This window comes from Podarcis raffonei, chromosome 13 (assembly GCF_027172205.1).
Source record: "Podarcis raffonei isolate rPodRaf1 chromosome 13, rPodRaf1.pri, whole genome shotgun sequence".
NCBI classification, from domain to species: domain Eukaryota; kingdom Metazoa; phylum Chordata; class Lepidosauria; order Squamata; family Lacertidae; genus Podarcis; species Podarcis raffonei.
In genome coordinates this window covers 52,430,259-52,445,185 of record NC_070614.1, presented here as the reverse complement: position 1 = coordinate 52,445,185, position 14,927 = coordinate 52,430,259, and the positions used below count along the sequence as shown (strand labels likewise).

General features: G+C 51.3%; 1 protein-coding gene across 2 annotated transcripts; it reads right to left on the bottom strand.

The window, feature by feature from the left end:
* Positions 1-1,887: 1,887 nt before the first annotated feature.
* On the bottom strand, positions 1,888-14,834 carry EIF5A (eukaryotic translation initiation factor 5A). 2 transcript variants are annotated; one of them, XM_053360646.1, is made up of 6 exons: positions 14,708-14,834; positions 8,211-8,397; positions 6,074-6,178; positions 5,143-5,274; positions 3,672-3,745; positions 1,888-3,265 (listed from the first exon to the last, which is right to left on the bottom strand). In XM_053360646.1, exons 2-5 carry the CDS (start codon positions 8,373-8,375, stop codon positions 3,683-3,685), a joined length of 465 nt encoding a protein of 154 aa, XP_053216621.1. In that variant the 5' UTR covers positions 8,376-8,397; positions 14,708-14,834; the 3' UTR covers positions 1,888-3,265; positions 3,672-3,682. The 2 variants fall into 2 exon arrangements, with proteins under 2 accessions (XP_053216621.1, XP_053216620.1); XM_053360645.1 differs by having other exon boundaries at positions 8,211-8,400; positions 14,708-14,818.
* Positions 14,835-14,927: the final 93 nt, after the last annotated feature.

The window sequence follows — 14,927 nt, the reverse complement described above, 5'->3', positions numbered from 1 at the left end:
GGAGCGTTCAACACGGCGTCTGTTCTACCCCCCCCCTTACTATCTTGCCCCAGTAACAAAAATCGGGAGAGTCTGGCTAAACATTAGCAAGAACTTTTGGGCAGTAAGAGCTGACTGGAAGGTAGTGGACTCTCATTTGTATTTCTAAGTGGAGGGAGAGAAGGAATCAAGTGTATGCAAAGCAAGCAAATTTTGCACACATCGCTCATAATTTAGTATGAGACTTCTCTGGTGCCCATCACGTTCTGGACCGGACGTCTTGGCTAATGCCCGATGGGAGTTATAGTCCAAACATGTCTGAAGGCCACCAGCTTAAAGAGTATAAACAGGCCGTTTTCAAACTTTGGGGCAGGTCAGTGGGAAAAGACCTAAAGGCTTGTTCAGCTGAATCCTGCCAGGAGCAAAGGGTCCAAAGTGCTTTCCTGTTGTCAGTCCCCCCTCCCTAGTCCCCCACTTCTAGGAAAAGCAGCTTTTTTTGTGTGTTTGCACCCGCAGTAGCTGTAGTTCCAAGCGCACTCGCAGGTCAGGTTAAAAGCGAAATGTATGTAAATTTACCGCCCATTGTTCTAACCAGTGCTACAAATGTTTTTCAGACGGAAGCTGACCTACGGGTCGTGTTTTCCACTCCTGCTTCTGTACATAAAAGGACTGCCCTCCATTTTATATGGAGAGGCAAAAAGCCTGCTTCCCCCTGCGCCGGTTTCACTAATGGGCGTGGGGTACAAACAGCCACCGGCCTTTGGTTTGAGACATTTTGTCCATTAAATGCGCTGCGAACACATTGGCCCCTCGCCAGTAAGGTTGAGCGTAACGTGACAAGTAATCTTTCTTTTCTCCCTATGCATCACTCTGTTATTAACACATAATGAGATCAGGAAATTTTAAATTTTCGGAGCTGGCTTCTGAGAACTGCCCTGTTGTCACAGTCATCAAAAACAAATATTCCAGGTAGTTTGTTGAACAAAAATTCTATGAAACTCTCAATGCAGGAGGGAAAACCTCATGGGTCAGGACGAGAGAGAGGCACATATCTTTATGGAACCTCCACATTTTTATACAGTGGTACCTCTGGTTGCGTTTGCAACCTGAAAAGAACATGAAAAGAACGCAACCTGCAGCGGTGTGTCTGCGCACCTGCAGGTTGCGATTTGCCACTTCTGTGCATGCGTGTGACGTCATTTTGCGCTTCTGCGCATGCGGTGAAACCCGGAAGTAACCCTTTCCGATACTTCCGAGTTGCCGCAGGACGTAACCTGAAAGAACGTAACATGAGGTATGACTGTAAATTGTAAAAAAGAAAAGAAGAAGAGTTTGGATTAGATATCCCGCTTTATCACTACCCGAAGGAGTCTCAAAGCGGCTAACATTCTCCTTTCCCTTCCTCCCCCGCAACAAACACTTTGTGAGGTGAGTGGGGCTGAGAGACTTCAGAGAAGTGTGACTAGCCCAAGGTCACCCAGCAGCTGCATGTGGAGGAGCAGAGACGCGAACCCGGTTCACCAGATTACGAGTCTACTGCTCTTAACCACTACACCACACTGGCTCTCAAAAAAACACACACAAAGAACTGAAATTTAATTTAATTTTTTTTTACACTCCCCCCCTCTTTGCCTCGTCTAGCACGTGTCCCTGCAGTGAGTGCATAGTCTTAAACTTCCATGAGCTTCCTCTCTGGAGAATGTTGATCAGCTACCGGCCCCAGGAAGAGGCTGCCACCCAGTTGCAAATGGTGGTACATTGCATTTTAGGGGTTTGGACTGGATGACCTTCGGGGTCCCTTCCCACTATACAATTCTATGATAATGCAGCAGTTTTAATGAACTTGCCGGTAACGTAACCCCCGCCCCGGTCCCTTACAAATTACACACACACAGAGCCAGAAAAGGGTTTTTCATATTAAACTTGTTTTTTTTATTGAGGTTGATTAACAAATGTGTTGGATTAACAGGGGGAGAGGGAGGAGGAGGCCACAGCGCTGACCTGTGAACAGCAGAAGGGAGTAAATATGAACCAAGGAAATGGGCAGCGGGTGGGGTGGGGGCTAGTTTGTTACCTACCCCAGAAGACCCCCTTACCCTGAACAGCTCGTAGGTGGGGGATGCGCAGTTACCCAGCCTGGGGAAAAGGGCTTGAGGCGGAAAGGGGGGGCGTGCTAGAGACTTTCTAGCTAGCTCCAAGGACAGAAGGGAGGCAGCGACAGCACTGGTTGCCAGGGAAAGGGGGGGGGTGTCCTTGAACATGATTGACAGGGATCAGAGCCCAGGTGGGATGAGGGCGAGGGGCAAAAAAAAGAGAGAAGTGTGTCATTCGCCAGGCAGCCGCGAGCGGGTTTCTCCTCCCATTTCGGGGGGAGGGCAGAGTTCCATGCCTTTGGCAGGAACACCGCCTGCCCCCCACTTCCAGATCTGGGGGGGGGGGGCTTCTGTGCTCTAGAAGGGAAGGGGTTAAAGAAGGGAGTTTTAAGCAAGCTCAGCAACTAGAGCAGTGATCCCGCCGCCGCCGCCCCCACAAAAAAACCACATTTAATGGGTTAACCTCCAAAGCACAAGGATGCCGTCCCAAAAGAATTTACCGAATTGCCGCAACCACCACTATGCGGAGGGGGGGGCGTCCCCTCCCCTCAACAGAAAACGCTCACGAGAACAAACACATTTGACAGGGTTAAGAGTGCGACTCTTCACAATTCGCAATGGTAAATTTTTTATAATTTTTGCTCAGTTTGTTGTTCTGGGGGGGGGGGGAGGCAGCTCCCTCCTCAGCGCCGCCACCAATCTTAACAGAAAGCATTAAAACTTGAGAGAGAGAGAGAGAGAGAAAAAATCAACAAGAGTCTCCTGCAATTTCCCCCCCTCCTTCTAGCCGTTTAAATATTATTCTTTTTTTTCTTCCTTTTCTTAAGTGCAAATTCTCAACTTCTCTTGCCAGAAAACAACTGTAGTGTTACTAGCACCCGAGAGAGGGGAGGGGGACTGGGAGGACCGGGGCGAGGGGGGGACCAAAACAAGTGAAATCATAACAAAAGGAATACAATTAAGCGTCCAGCTTTTCTGCTTTTAAAAAGACCACAAAAAAGTTTCTTTTCTTTTGTTTTAATTCAAAAGGGAGTGAGTGGGTGTGGGAGGGTTTTGCTTTTTTGTCCTTTTTTTGCTTTTTAGAGGAGGGGGGGAAGAAAAAAAAGAGAGAGAGATTTGGGTGGTTTGGAGCCAAATCTGACAGTCTGCGGGTTGCGATCCTCTCTGGTTCATAACAAGTTGAAACTGCTGCCCTGCAAGGTGGGAGAGAAAGAAGAGAAGTTAGTGACAGTGGTTTGGATTTGATATCCCGCTTTATCACTACCCTAAGGAGTCTCAAAGCGGCTAACATTCTCCTTTCCCTTCCTCCCCCACAACAAACACTCTGCGAGGTGAGTGGGGCTGAGAGACTTCAGAGAAGTGTGACTGGCCCAAGGTCACCCAGCAGCTGCATGTGGAGGAGCGGGGACGCGAACCCGGTTCCCCAGATTACGAGACTTCCGCTCTTAACCACTACACCACACTGGCTCTCACACTGGTTGGAGAAGGGGCAGGAAGGCAAGAGAGGACTCCTCTACCATCTCTCGCAAAAGCCTTGCACGTTTCCCTTCCATCTCGAGCGAGCAGGGCCGCATCCTTCCGGCCTGGGTCTGCACTCACCTGTGGTTCCTTTATTTAGCCATGGCCTTGATAGCAACTGCAGCTTCCTCGGTCATTGCAGACAGTACGGTGATCTGAGGAGGGAGGAAGCAAGCAAGAATCAAGAACTGGAAGGGAAGGAGGGCTCTTGCTGGGTCAAGGCCAATGGCCCCCTCTAGTCCAGCACCCTGTTCTCACAGTGGCCACCCAGATGATCATTGTGGGAAACCCACAAGCGGGATCCGGGTGCGAGAACAGCCCTCTCTCCTGCAGTTCTGACGTTCAGAAGCATCGCTACCTCCCGACTGTGGAAGCAGAGCCCAGCCGTCGTGAGGTCCTGCTAGCCCCAGACCAAGCATGATTCACAATGGGCATCCGGGTTCTGCTTGAGGACCTCCAGGCGAAGGAGAGCTCGCCAAGGCCACCAGTATCGTACGTAAGAAGCGGTTTTCTACTGAGTCACACCAGCCTGCCTAGCTCAGGGGACCTGTTCTAACTGGCAGCAACCGTTCTCCGGGGTTTCAGGCAGAGAAATATATAATAATAGTAATAATTTATTATTTATACCCCAGCCACTCTGGGCGGTTCCCAATTGAGTGTTAAAAACAATACAGCATTAAATATTAAAAAACTTCCCTAAACAGGGCTGCCTTCAGATCTCTTTTAAAAATAGGATAGCTGCTTATTTCCTTCACATCTGGAGGGCATTCCACAGGGCGGGCGCCACCACCGAGAAGGCCCTGTGCCTGGTTCCCGAAACCTCACTTCTCGCAGGGAGGGAACCGCCAGAAGGCCCTCGGAGCTGGACCTCAGTGTCCGGAATGAACGATGGGGGTGGAGACGCTCCTTCAGGTATACAGGAAAGGTCTTTCCCCACCTGAAGATGCCGCTGGGACCTTCTGCAAGGGAAGCAGGTGCTCTGAGCTGCAGAGTGACGCCAAGTCCTGCCGCCTGAAGCAGCACAAGCAACCTGCTCTGTCTGCTGTCCAACACCCCACTGTGCAGGTGAGGACCAGTGCCATTTCCCCTCCCCCTTCCTTATCCCATCTCCAACATCCTCAAAGCCACAGCAGCGGTGGGATATTTGGCCTTACGCACACTCAGATCAACACCAGGCATGCTCTCTCTCCTTCTCCACTCCACCCGCAAGAAAATCTTCCCATTTGGTGGCTGGGAACCCCAGGCAAGGCCGTCTATGGTCCTGGGCAGCTCAGCTTTGCAACTCCCTCCCTAACAAAGCTAAATTTGTTCCCACTGTTGCTTATGTTACACAGGACGGGAAAACATGGTGCTTCCATAATTTTAAGGCTTATGGAATCATTTCTGCCTCTGGCTAGGATTGGAATTTGGTATTTTTGCTTTTCATATATTGCTTTTCAAGTCATCACCATGCTGTTAAATAACCCCCTCCCCCAAATCACTTGGGCCAAGGGAGGGAGGCCGGCAGCAGCAGCAGACCTCTTCCCCTCCGGCCCCCAACGTGTTCTCTTACCAGGATTTCTTCGCCACAGTCATATTTCTGTTCAATCTCCTTGCCCAGGTCTCCCTCGGGAAGGCGTAAATCCTCCCGGACTTCCCCGCTGTCCTGGAGCAGGGAGAGGTACCCATCCTGGATCCCAATAAGCTGGAGGAAAGGAAGGAAGGAGGGCAGAACAGTCAGCGCCGAGCTATCGGGCCACCCTTCCTGATAAAAAACTCACTGAAGTAGCATTTTGGCAACAGAAGGACGGGGCCTTTTCAGTGGTGGCTCCCTGCTTGCAGAACGCTCTCCCCAGGGAGGCTGACCTGGAGCCATCATTGTGTACCTTCAGGCACCAGGCAAAAGAATTCCTCTTTAACTGCCCATATGGCCTTTTAGAGTATTTGAGATATTTTAGTGAATTTCACTCTCCCCCCAGGTTTTAATGCAAGCAGTTTTTAAAAGCTGCTTTGAGTTGCCATAGTGGAAAATAAACTATTGATTTTAACAGACAATAATAACCTGTTCCTGTTCACCTTGGCATGGAAAGGAAGGAGTGTCTGTTCCTCCAGCTGCCTTGGCCTGCCACCTTTTTGAAACCACCCCAAGTTTGTAAGAGCAGAAGATTTGTCAGGGAATAATCCCACGCCAAGAGACAAAACTAACAGTCCCTGGGGCACATCCAGCAGTAGCAAGAATCATATATGAACGCTCAAAACTGAGGGAGAGGGTCCAAAACAGCTAAAAATATTTCTCTGGAAGGGCAGAAGAAGCCTGCCTTCATTGTCCACCGCAGCTGCTGTGTGGCAGGGCCACTTTGCCTATCCTTGCTACAGCCGCCGCCGCTAGCAGTCTACCCAGTTTGCAAGCCAGGCAGGCCATAGCGGGTGCACACCAACCCTCTACTTTCAGGATTCCCTGAAGTGGGGGGGGGGAGAAACCCCACCCAGCTCCACCCACCTACCTGGAAGTCATTTCTCTTAATGTTGGGCACATCCATGTTGTGGGTGGAAGGGCAGATATCTTCATATTTTTTCCCGGTGAAGATGTCTATGCCAACAAGGTGCACCTACAGTGGGGGTGGAGAGGAAGACAGGATGTTAATGGGACACTTTAAAAAAAACCACAGCACCCAGGTGTTCCTGCAGGAGAAGGCCGGAGGAAACAGGCAAGGACCTTGTTCTGTCTCAGGAAGGGAGGCTGCCGCCCTTCTCAACGATGCAGTCCCTCTCTATGGTTGGCAGACACAGATACAAACGCACCCCGTCTGGAACTGGGGGGCATGCTTTGGTCCACTGCAACCAGATCCCTTGGCACCCCACTGGCACCGTATCTGCCTCCGCTCGACCTGGACTTTCTGTGCCTTGCACACCAGTCTCCTTGTCAAGCTGCAAACTCCCTCAACAGCTAGGCCTCGCCTTCCGCTCTTTCCCTTTCCTCCCTTCCTTCTCTCTCTTTCTCCCTCTCTCCAGTTTCCACATTAGGGTAGCAGTATGGTGTGGGTTATTTATACACTCAAGATTTACCTTTTTTATTTTAAGAAACAAATAAATCAGGAATACCAACAGCCACGTTTTGCAGTCTCTTCTCCACTGGCCTTTCACCTTTAACATTTCGGGTTCTCTAATTCAGAGGCTGAACTTCCACAAAGTTCAAAGCATTACTTTAACACCCCCTCCATATTTTTTTTTGGTTTCTATTTCTAGTCCATCTAAGCCAGCCTTTCTCAACCTGTGGATCCCCAGATTTTGTTGAACTACAACTCCCATCACCCCTAGCTAGCAAGGCCAGAGCTCAGGGATGATGGGAGTTGTAGCCCAACAACATCTGGGGAGCCACAGGTTGAGAACCGCTGACTGGGGCAGGGGGAGATTCAAACAGGTACTAAAGTGATTATCCCACAAAAGGTTGCCCCCAAGAACCTGATTAGCCCCAGACACCAAGAAATACACCTTGCAACCTAAAGTATCCAGGTATCATCCAGACCATCTCCAAAAGCCACCAGAATGCATCGCCTGCAGGTGACTTAACAACGCCACTGACATGCAAAGAAAGCAGGTCTCTTCACAGGAGAGGAGAACACAGCCTCAGGAGACAGACTGAGAAACTCTGGGTACTTTTGTACACCACTTAGCCAGGCTTCCTCAACACGGTGCCCTCCAGATGTCTGGGGCTACAACTACTGTTGCCAACGGAGCTCAATAAATTAAACATGTATGCTGCCTTGCGTTTTTGGCAAAAAAAAAGCAGGCCTCTCAATGCATTTCAAAGCAAGTCATTCCTTGAGGCTAAGGGCTGGAAAACGATCTCAGGAGATAGAGAAGCTAAATGGCAGCATGCCTCAGAGGTCAGGTGGCTGAAAGGTGACCAGCGCAGGCGACGGAGGAGAGAGCAATGCTTTGCAGACCCAAGAAGCCTCACACAACATTTTCATTCCATCTTGCGCCTTACTTTTCAGCATTTCATAATGCAAACTGCCTTAAACTCACTGGAAGAAAGGCTGTTTATAAATGTAGACAATAATCTCAGCCAGGAAGGGCTGCATGCATTGGAGAAGAGAACAACAAGAGGTTCAAATTGTGCCAGGACACAAAGAGACAGACAGACACAGGGAGAGGAAGTAAAGAACTAACCGTCTGGCTCCAGGCTTACTGTCTAAGCTCAGCACCTTCTCCAGACCTGGCGCCCTCCTGGCATTTTTTGCGCTGCGTACCCTATCTTCTAAGGCAGTGACTTTTTCAGGTCACTGCCCCCTTGGAGCCAAAAACTCATCCCCAGTGCCCCCTACCTTATAAAAAGCATTATTTCCGGAATAGCAGTTTGCACCACCCACTAAGGAAGGTAACAACACTAAAATTTAAAACCAGAACAAAATCAATACATGGGCTGACATACGTCCGGGTTTCCCCACGCATTTTAGTCAATTCTCGAAAATCCCACTGAGACACCATTTTCGATGGATGAATTCTGGCTGTGTCAGGGAAATTCTGCAAGTATGGCAGCCCTAGCCAAGCATGCAAATTCACACCAAGAGCTGTCCCAAAAGAGGACCACAAAGGCAAACCAGCCACCAGCCGCCGTGGGCGACAAGGCACACTCACTTTGGCATGACCGTGCTTGCCGGTTTTGGAAGTGGACATCTCCACAATCTTGCAGGGACGCCCTTTGAGCACCACAAAGCCGTTCTTGCGGAGAGCAGAGCACTGCATGGGGAAGGTCGCGGAGGCCCCGGCATCGCCGGTCTCGAAGTCTAGGTCATCAGCCATGGTGGAACAGATGTTATGGAAACTGCTGGGGGCATTGGGGAGGGGGGAGGAGAGAAAGACAAGGAAGAAAGGTTAGGCAAACTCATCGCCATCATCTTGCAAAATAAAAAGGCCCAGGACGACTTCTCATCTTTAGGCCGGAGTGAGTCAGGGTGGGGCAATGTCTGGCTAACCTCGCAGGCATGGATGAGGTAGGCGCAGTTCCCGTGATCACCCTGTGCATGTATAGAATTTGAACGGTGCTCACAGCAGGGATCCATAAAAAGTAGGTACAGATCGATTCCTGGAGGATGAGGCAACAATGGCTACTGACCCTGATGGCTTGGCTCTGCCTCCAAAGTTAGGAAGCAGCAAAGTTTCTCAATACCAGTTGCTGGATATGCAGGGAAGAGAATGTCACTGCCTTGCGCTCTAGTCTTGCTTGCGGACTTCTCACTGGGGAATCTAGCTGGTCACTGCAAGAAAAGAATTCCTGGGCCTTATTCCAACTGCAGGCTCTTCTGATGCCCTTGCTGGAAAATGTCTAAAACTTAAGTATAGGGTCAAGGATTTCTGGTTGCTTAGCTATGTTAACAAAGTGACTCGCATCCCTGAATTAAAATTTCTGAAAGCTCACGACAACCAGGAATGGATTTTTGTGTGGCAGGGCTGTGAGCTCAGTTCAGTTCCAAGACTTCAAACAAATTCCTGGGTTCAGAATTCTAACTCTTTTTTAAAGATTTTTTCTTTTGCACCCAGCTCTAATTGGCAGATTTCTAGGTTCTTTTCAGAAGAAACAGTTCCTGAAGTTAGCCTACATCAAAGAATATCGCATCCCAAGAACCCCACCTTCCTTTTAATCAGGTTCTGGCTGTGGAGAGGAAATACACGGCCACTGCCTCTGAAGTGTCACGGAAGAAGCACTCAGGTCACATTCAGCTACCAAGGCTTATACACAAAGCCCCTAACGCCCCCCAAAATAAAAATCTTTCATGGCAAAAACTCTGAACAGTTTTTTGAGTCGACAAAATATCCAGTGGCAATGAATTCCACAGGGTAACCACTTGCCATGTAAAACACTTTAGCTTGTCAATATCACGCCGGCCAAGTCGTTTCATTAGGTGAGCCAGTTCTCAGTTAACAACGCTCTGGGCAAGAGAAGTACAGGTTGATAGCTGCTCTCTAGTTATAAGCATGGCCATAAGGCTCCACGCTTAAGTCACCGCCAGCTTATGTGGGGGGGCGGGGGCGAGGAAGCACTTGCATGCCTGCAGTCTTAGGCAGACAAACACACGCCTCAGCATGAGAACCAAGGCAGTACGGCCGACAGGATAAAGGGAGTCCAAAAATCCAGCTGTCTGGCTCTGCAAAGGGGGCAGTTTGCACTCCAGGAAGTCCAGAGCTCTGCTTGCAATCTCTGCGTGCCAAGAGGAAGCTGCCATGGCAGCAGTGGCGGAACTAATCCAGAGTTTCCAGCGTTGTGCAAGGCGGGCACCTAAGAATCTAATGCCTGCTCATGGGAATTTGACATTTTTCCAGCGCTGCGCGCAACCAAGTCAATTCTCACCTGTGGCAAGGGCTTTGCTGCCTCGCAATAGCCCTGTTTCTGTGCTGCTCATGTGTAGTGCATTTGGGGGTTCGTGTGGGAGCAGGGCCACGCTTTTGGCCCCCCCCCAGATCACACCAGCTTCGTTCACCAATTTCTCTTTCCACATTGCCTTCTGTAAAGGAACCCTTGACGCCTGAGCTGCTGGTTGTGTTTTAAGAGTTCTGCACAACTTGGCGTCCCAACTGCACGGAGGTCGCCCATTAATTCAAGCATGTGGAATGTGCAACTGCTGAAATAAGCTGGTGTGATGTCCGGGGCAGGGGCCCCACTCCCAAGCAAATTCCAAAACTGCCCGGCACACATACCTTTTGGCCTGGGCAGCCACAAGTTATTTTGGCAAAGGTTCAGCGGAGGGAGAGAGAGAGAGAGAGCGATGGAAGTGACCAGCTTCTGTGCCTTGACAGTAAAACTACACCAGATTATGAGCATCACCCTCTGGAAGATGTGCTGCCCCCTAAACTAATGCTGAGCCAAAGGCAGAGATGAGGGAAAGCGAGAAAGGCACCTGCCTTAGAGAACAACCAAAGCTGCCTGTTCATCCTCCCCAGCGCCACTTTGAAACTTACCTGGGCTAGTTGTTTAGTGCATTTTTATGGAAATTTAGCATAGCTTAAAAAAAAAAAATCAAAAGCGCCAGAAGTAAGTATTTAGAGTCTGAAGGTGTTCTGCTAGCTTTTCCCTAACGCAAGTCATTACAAAATCAAGGGTTTAAGATCTTGGGATGCAAAGTAATTTAGGGCTGGGGTGGGGAAAGGGGAAGAGAATGCTTTATTTGAGAAAAAGACTATTTGTGTTCTCAGTATAATGAAAAAGCTTCACTTGTTGGGACTTGCAAGTGAGACCCTTAAGCCCCAAGGACTGTGTTGAGCAGTAAGTCTATTCCGGAGTTTTGCCTTCTATTTAAAAACAAATAAAACTCACAGCAATGGCTTCAGCATGCAGGTGCCCACCCGCCAGGTTTAAAAGGTCCTGAGTAGATACTCCAGGTAGAGCTCAGCAACGCACAGTAACATCGCAATCCCTGCTAAGAAGGACCCCTCAGCAACTATGGAAAGGACTGAGGCACGCACACACTCCCCCCCCCAAGTCTCCCCAAATTACCAACTCGCACTCTGGGGATGCCTCTCAGCGGGCCACGAGATCCCTGACAAAGGCCGGGCCTCGCCTCATTTCGTGCCGGCACATGGCTCCCAAGTCGTCTGGAACCCTCCCCATCTTACATCAGAGCTGGAAAAACGAGATTGGATTCCTGAGGAGGTGCTGCAGGCTCGCCCTAGCGTTAAGACAAAGCGGAGCAGAGGCGGTGGCGGCTGCAGCCACAGCTGCTCCGCTCAGCTACTACATGGCCGCCTGGCACTCCCTCCCAGGCCGGGAGGAGCATGTCGGTTCATTTACCCTCTCCAGAGATCTGCTGAGCTCGTTTTAGTTCCAGCCGCTGCTGCCGCCACCCCACCTCCTCCTCATCCAAAAACCGCTTCTGACCCGCGCTACGCTCCGATAATTGATTAGGACAACTGTTAACTGCAACAGCTTAAGCGGCATGACATGTCCCTTTGCAGACGGCAACGGGGTGCGCCTGCGAGGTCACCACGTGCTTCCGATTTTTGTCTGCCGCCGCCGCCGTGAGGAGCAGTGGGAAAGAGGGAGGGAGCTGCAGAGAAAGGCAGGAAGTTTTAGCCCAAGTGATCAGGCAGAGAGGCCCTCCGTGCCACATGTTTGGAGGGAGACTCCCTCTCTTCCTGCCAACACCAAGCATGATTCAGCTAAGCTGCCACTGCAGAGAGCGCCACACGTGGCCAAGGAAAGGGGAAAAGGGGGGGGGAAGGATTACCACAGCATTTGGATGGAAGAAATGCCCTTTACATTTACGGGCAATGCCTCTGCACCCCCTCCCTCCCCCATTTCAGAGCTACCTTAAGATTCCATGGGGAAGCACCTCCAGCAAAATATGGGAGATTCAGTTACTGCATTTCTCATGTAAGGGCCAAATTCCTAGCAATTCTTGCCATACGGTTCCCAGTCACCTAGCACAGATTCAGCGGCAACACAGCTGCTGCAGGAAAGGCCTCTTTCAGTCACAGACATTCACACCCAGCCCAGGGTCCCCGTTAAGTCAATGGAAGCCCAGCCACTGCTCTCACCTCTGCCATCCTGAAGGGGGATCAGAAGCAGTGCCCAGGGGGGAAACGAGGTGCTATGGTGAATGGGATCCCAGCCCCTACACCAGCGAAGCAGGAGATACCACCAGTATGGCTGGTATTGTAAAGGAACATGCAGCTTCGTATCACCTTTCTGCCTCTCCTTGCATGGGAACAAGTTTGGAAGTTGCAACCCTGGACTCATCTCACTGCCTCCTCTGCTTTCCAGGCAGCTTGGCCTGCTACTTGAAAGTCTTCAAGCCATGCCGAAACCAGCTGGGGAGACCAACCGAGCTCCATCCCTCCCAGCCAGGAGAGAAGGATCTTCCCCCTCCCAACTTCTTAACCATAAATGAGTTTGCCTACTTTCTCCAACAAAACTGCAAAGATGGAGGAATGGTTCATGGGATTCAGGAGCTCTAAAATACATTAGCTATACTCTCATGCATTCAGTAATATATTTATAACCACTATGGAGCTATGCCACCACTCTTCACCCTCTCCCCACCTACAAGGAGAGGGGGGATTCATCGCAACAGCTCCTTCCTCAACCTACGCTAACTTTCTCCATGGCCTTTTGAACGGTGGGGTGTTTCTGTTACTATGGCATGTATTTTTGTGCTTTTATACTGTAAACTGCCCTGTGATCCTCAGGTGAAGGGTGGTATAGAAATCTGATAAATTTATATATATATCCCAGGTTACATACTTAAAGGCCCAAACTTCAGTGTCAGGGGGTTTCTCTACCCCTTTGTCAGTTCCTGCAGGGCTACTCTCCTCAGTTCGGAGCCCTAAACTGAGGGCAAGGGGGTGAAGACACCGCCAGCTACTCTTTCATGTGTGTACCCAAAGGGTAGCCATATACACCAACCACTCCAAAGCTCACTCCCCAAGGAACCAGCCTGCCAGGAACACCAGACAGCATGTCTATGAGATCCCCAACTGCCATCTTCCTGCCCCAGCACTGATCCTCCAAACCAGACCTTCAACCCCACTCCAGCTGTAAGTCAATCCTTTCTGCTAACCTGGTGCAGTTTCTCAACCCACTCAGGCACCACTCCCTTCCTTCATCAAGCCCTAACTGGGGCCAGCCCTTGCCTGAGGGTGGGGAATCATCTAATTCTCCCCCAACAGCTAACCGTAAGCCCCTTCCACTGCCTCATCTAGTGAAATGATTCCCAATCAAAATAAATATAAAAAAAAAACACCTTAGAGACCAAGTAAGTTTGTTCTTCGTATAAGCTTTCGTGTGCATGCACACCTCTGTGGGCAATTCCAGCTCTCTCTACCAAAACCTTACTTCGATACCTACCAGCCATCTCCGTAAGCCGTAAACTGGGGCAGAGCTGGTGACCCTAAGCAAAACGTCAATTCTCTGGGGGAGAAACGTCCTCCAGCTCTATTTCTTGCAGAGCAGCCCTTCGAGGGATATTCCCACCACACCCATCTCCTACCTTCCCAAGTTCAGCTGAGGACAAGCCTCCCCTTGCAGAGTGCGGGAACCTCGGCGCCCCTTCCCCTCCCCTAAAAGCAGCCCTGACCCCCTTGTTGAAACAGATCCCACGCCCACCTGTGTCCTCAAAGGCCTTCTTTCCCACAATACCAAAGCCAGCAGGGCGTAAAGCCCCTAGAGCAGGGAGTGGACTTCATATAGGAGCCACACACCCCAAAGAAAACCACCCTTCTTGCTTTCAACTCCTGCTCAAACCCCATTCCAAAGCCAATGCCTTCTGGTGCAGGACCCCAAAACGTAACCCTGTGCGACTGCAGGAGGCGACCCCCCCTCAAAGGCCACTGGCCCTTCCCTGACCCCTCCCCAAATCAAAGGGCCCCCACCAACCCCTTCCCTTGAAGGTTTAATAGGTAGTATTTTAGTGTTTTGTTGGAAACTCAGCCAGATGGGCCGGATATAAATAATAAATTATTATTATGATTATTATTCCTTCGCGCCAGTCCCAGCGCAATAGCTAAAGGAGCCCCCAAACCTCAAGTTATACAGCCCACCCGCAAACCCCGATTACCAGGAGGCTAACACCCCCCCCCGTATTTATCTTTAAAATGTCTTAGGGAGCCCCCCCCCATAGGAAAAAGCAACACCAGGCCTCATCCTGTCCCAATGGGCACCCCGTTTCCTCCCCCCCCCGCGCACACACTGTGTAACCCAAAGGAGACCCAGTCCAAGGTAGGCCTCGGCCGGGCCTGACTCGCCGCCCTCCCTCCTCTCCCGCTCCGTGAGTCAGCCCAGCAGAGGGGCCCGGCCTGGCCTCCCTAGCGCAGGCCTCGCCGCCGCCGCCTCCTGCCCGCGACACGGGGGGCGCCAGGCTCTCCTCCCCCCCTCACGTCTCCCCCCCCCCCCGCTCTCTCTCTCTCTGAGGAGAATGAGGGGGGAGGGGAGGGTGCGCGCGGCACCTCGTTCCGTGAGGGCGGAAAGGGAGCCACGCGGCTGAGGCGGCGGCGCCGGTCGGTGAGGCTTCCCCTTCCCTTCCCTTCCCTTCCCCCCCCCTCACTCCGCGCCGCGTCGCAACGGCTGCCGCCGCCGCGTGCGCGCGCGCACACACACGGGGCAGCCCCGCGCACACACACACTCCCGCGCGCACCAAACTCACCCGCCCGCGAGCTCAACCGCCGCCGCCGCCGCTGCCTGCTGCAACCCAGCCCGCAGTGCGCACGCGCACTTATCGCCTCCTCTCGCCCTTTCCCCCTCCCTCCCGCCTCTTCTCGCGCTGTCGCTTTTTTTTTTCTCCCCCTCTCTCTCTCCTTTTGCCGCACGCGCACTGGGAGGAAACGCTCCAAAAAAAAAAAAAGCGAAGGCGGCCGCAATGGGTG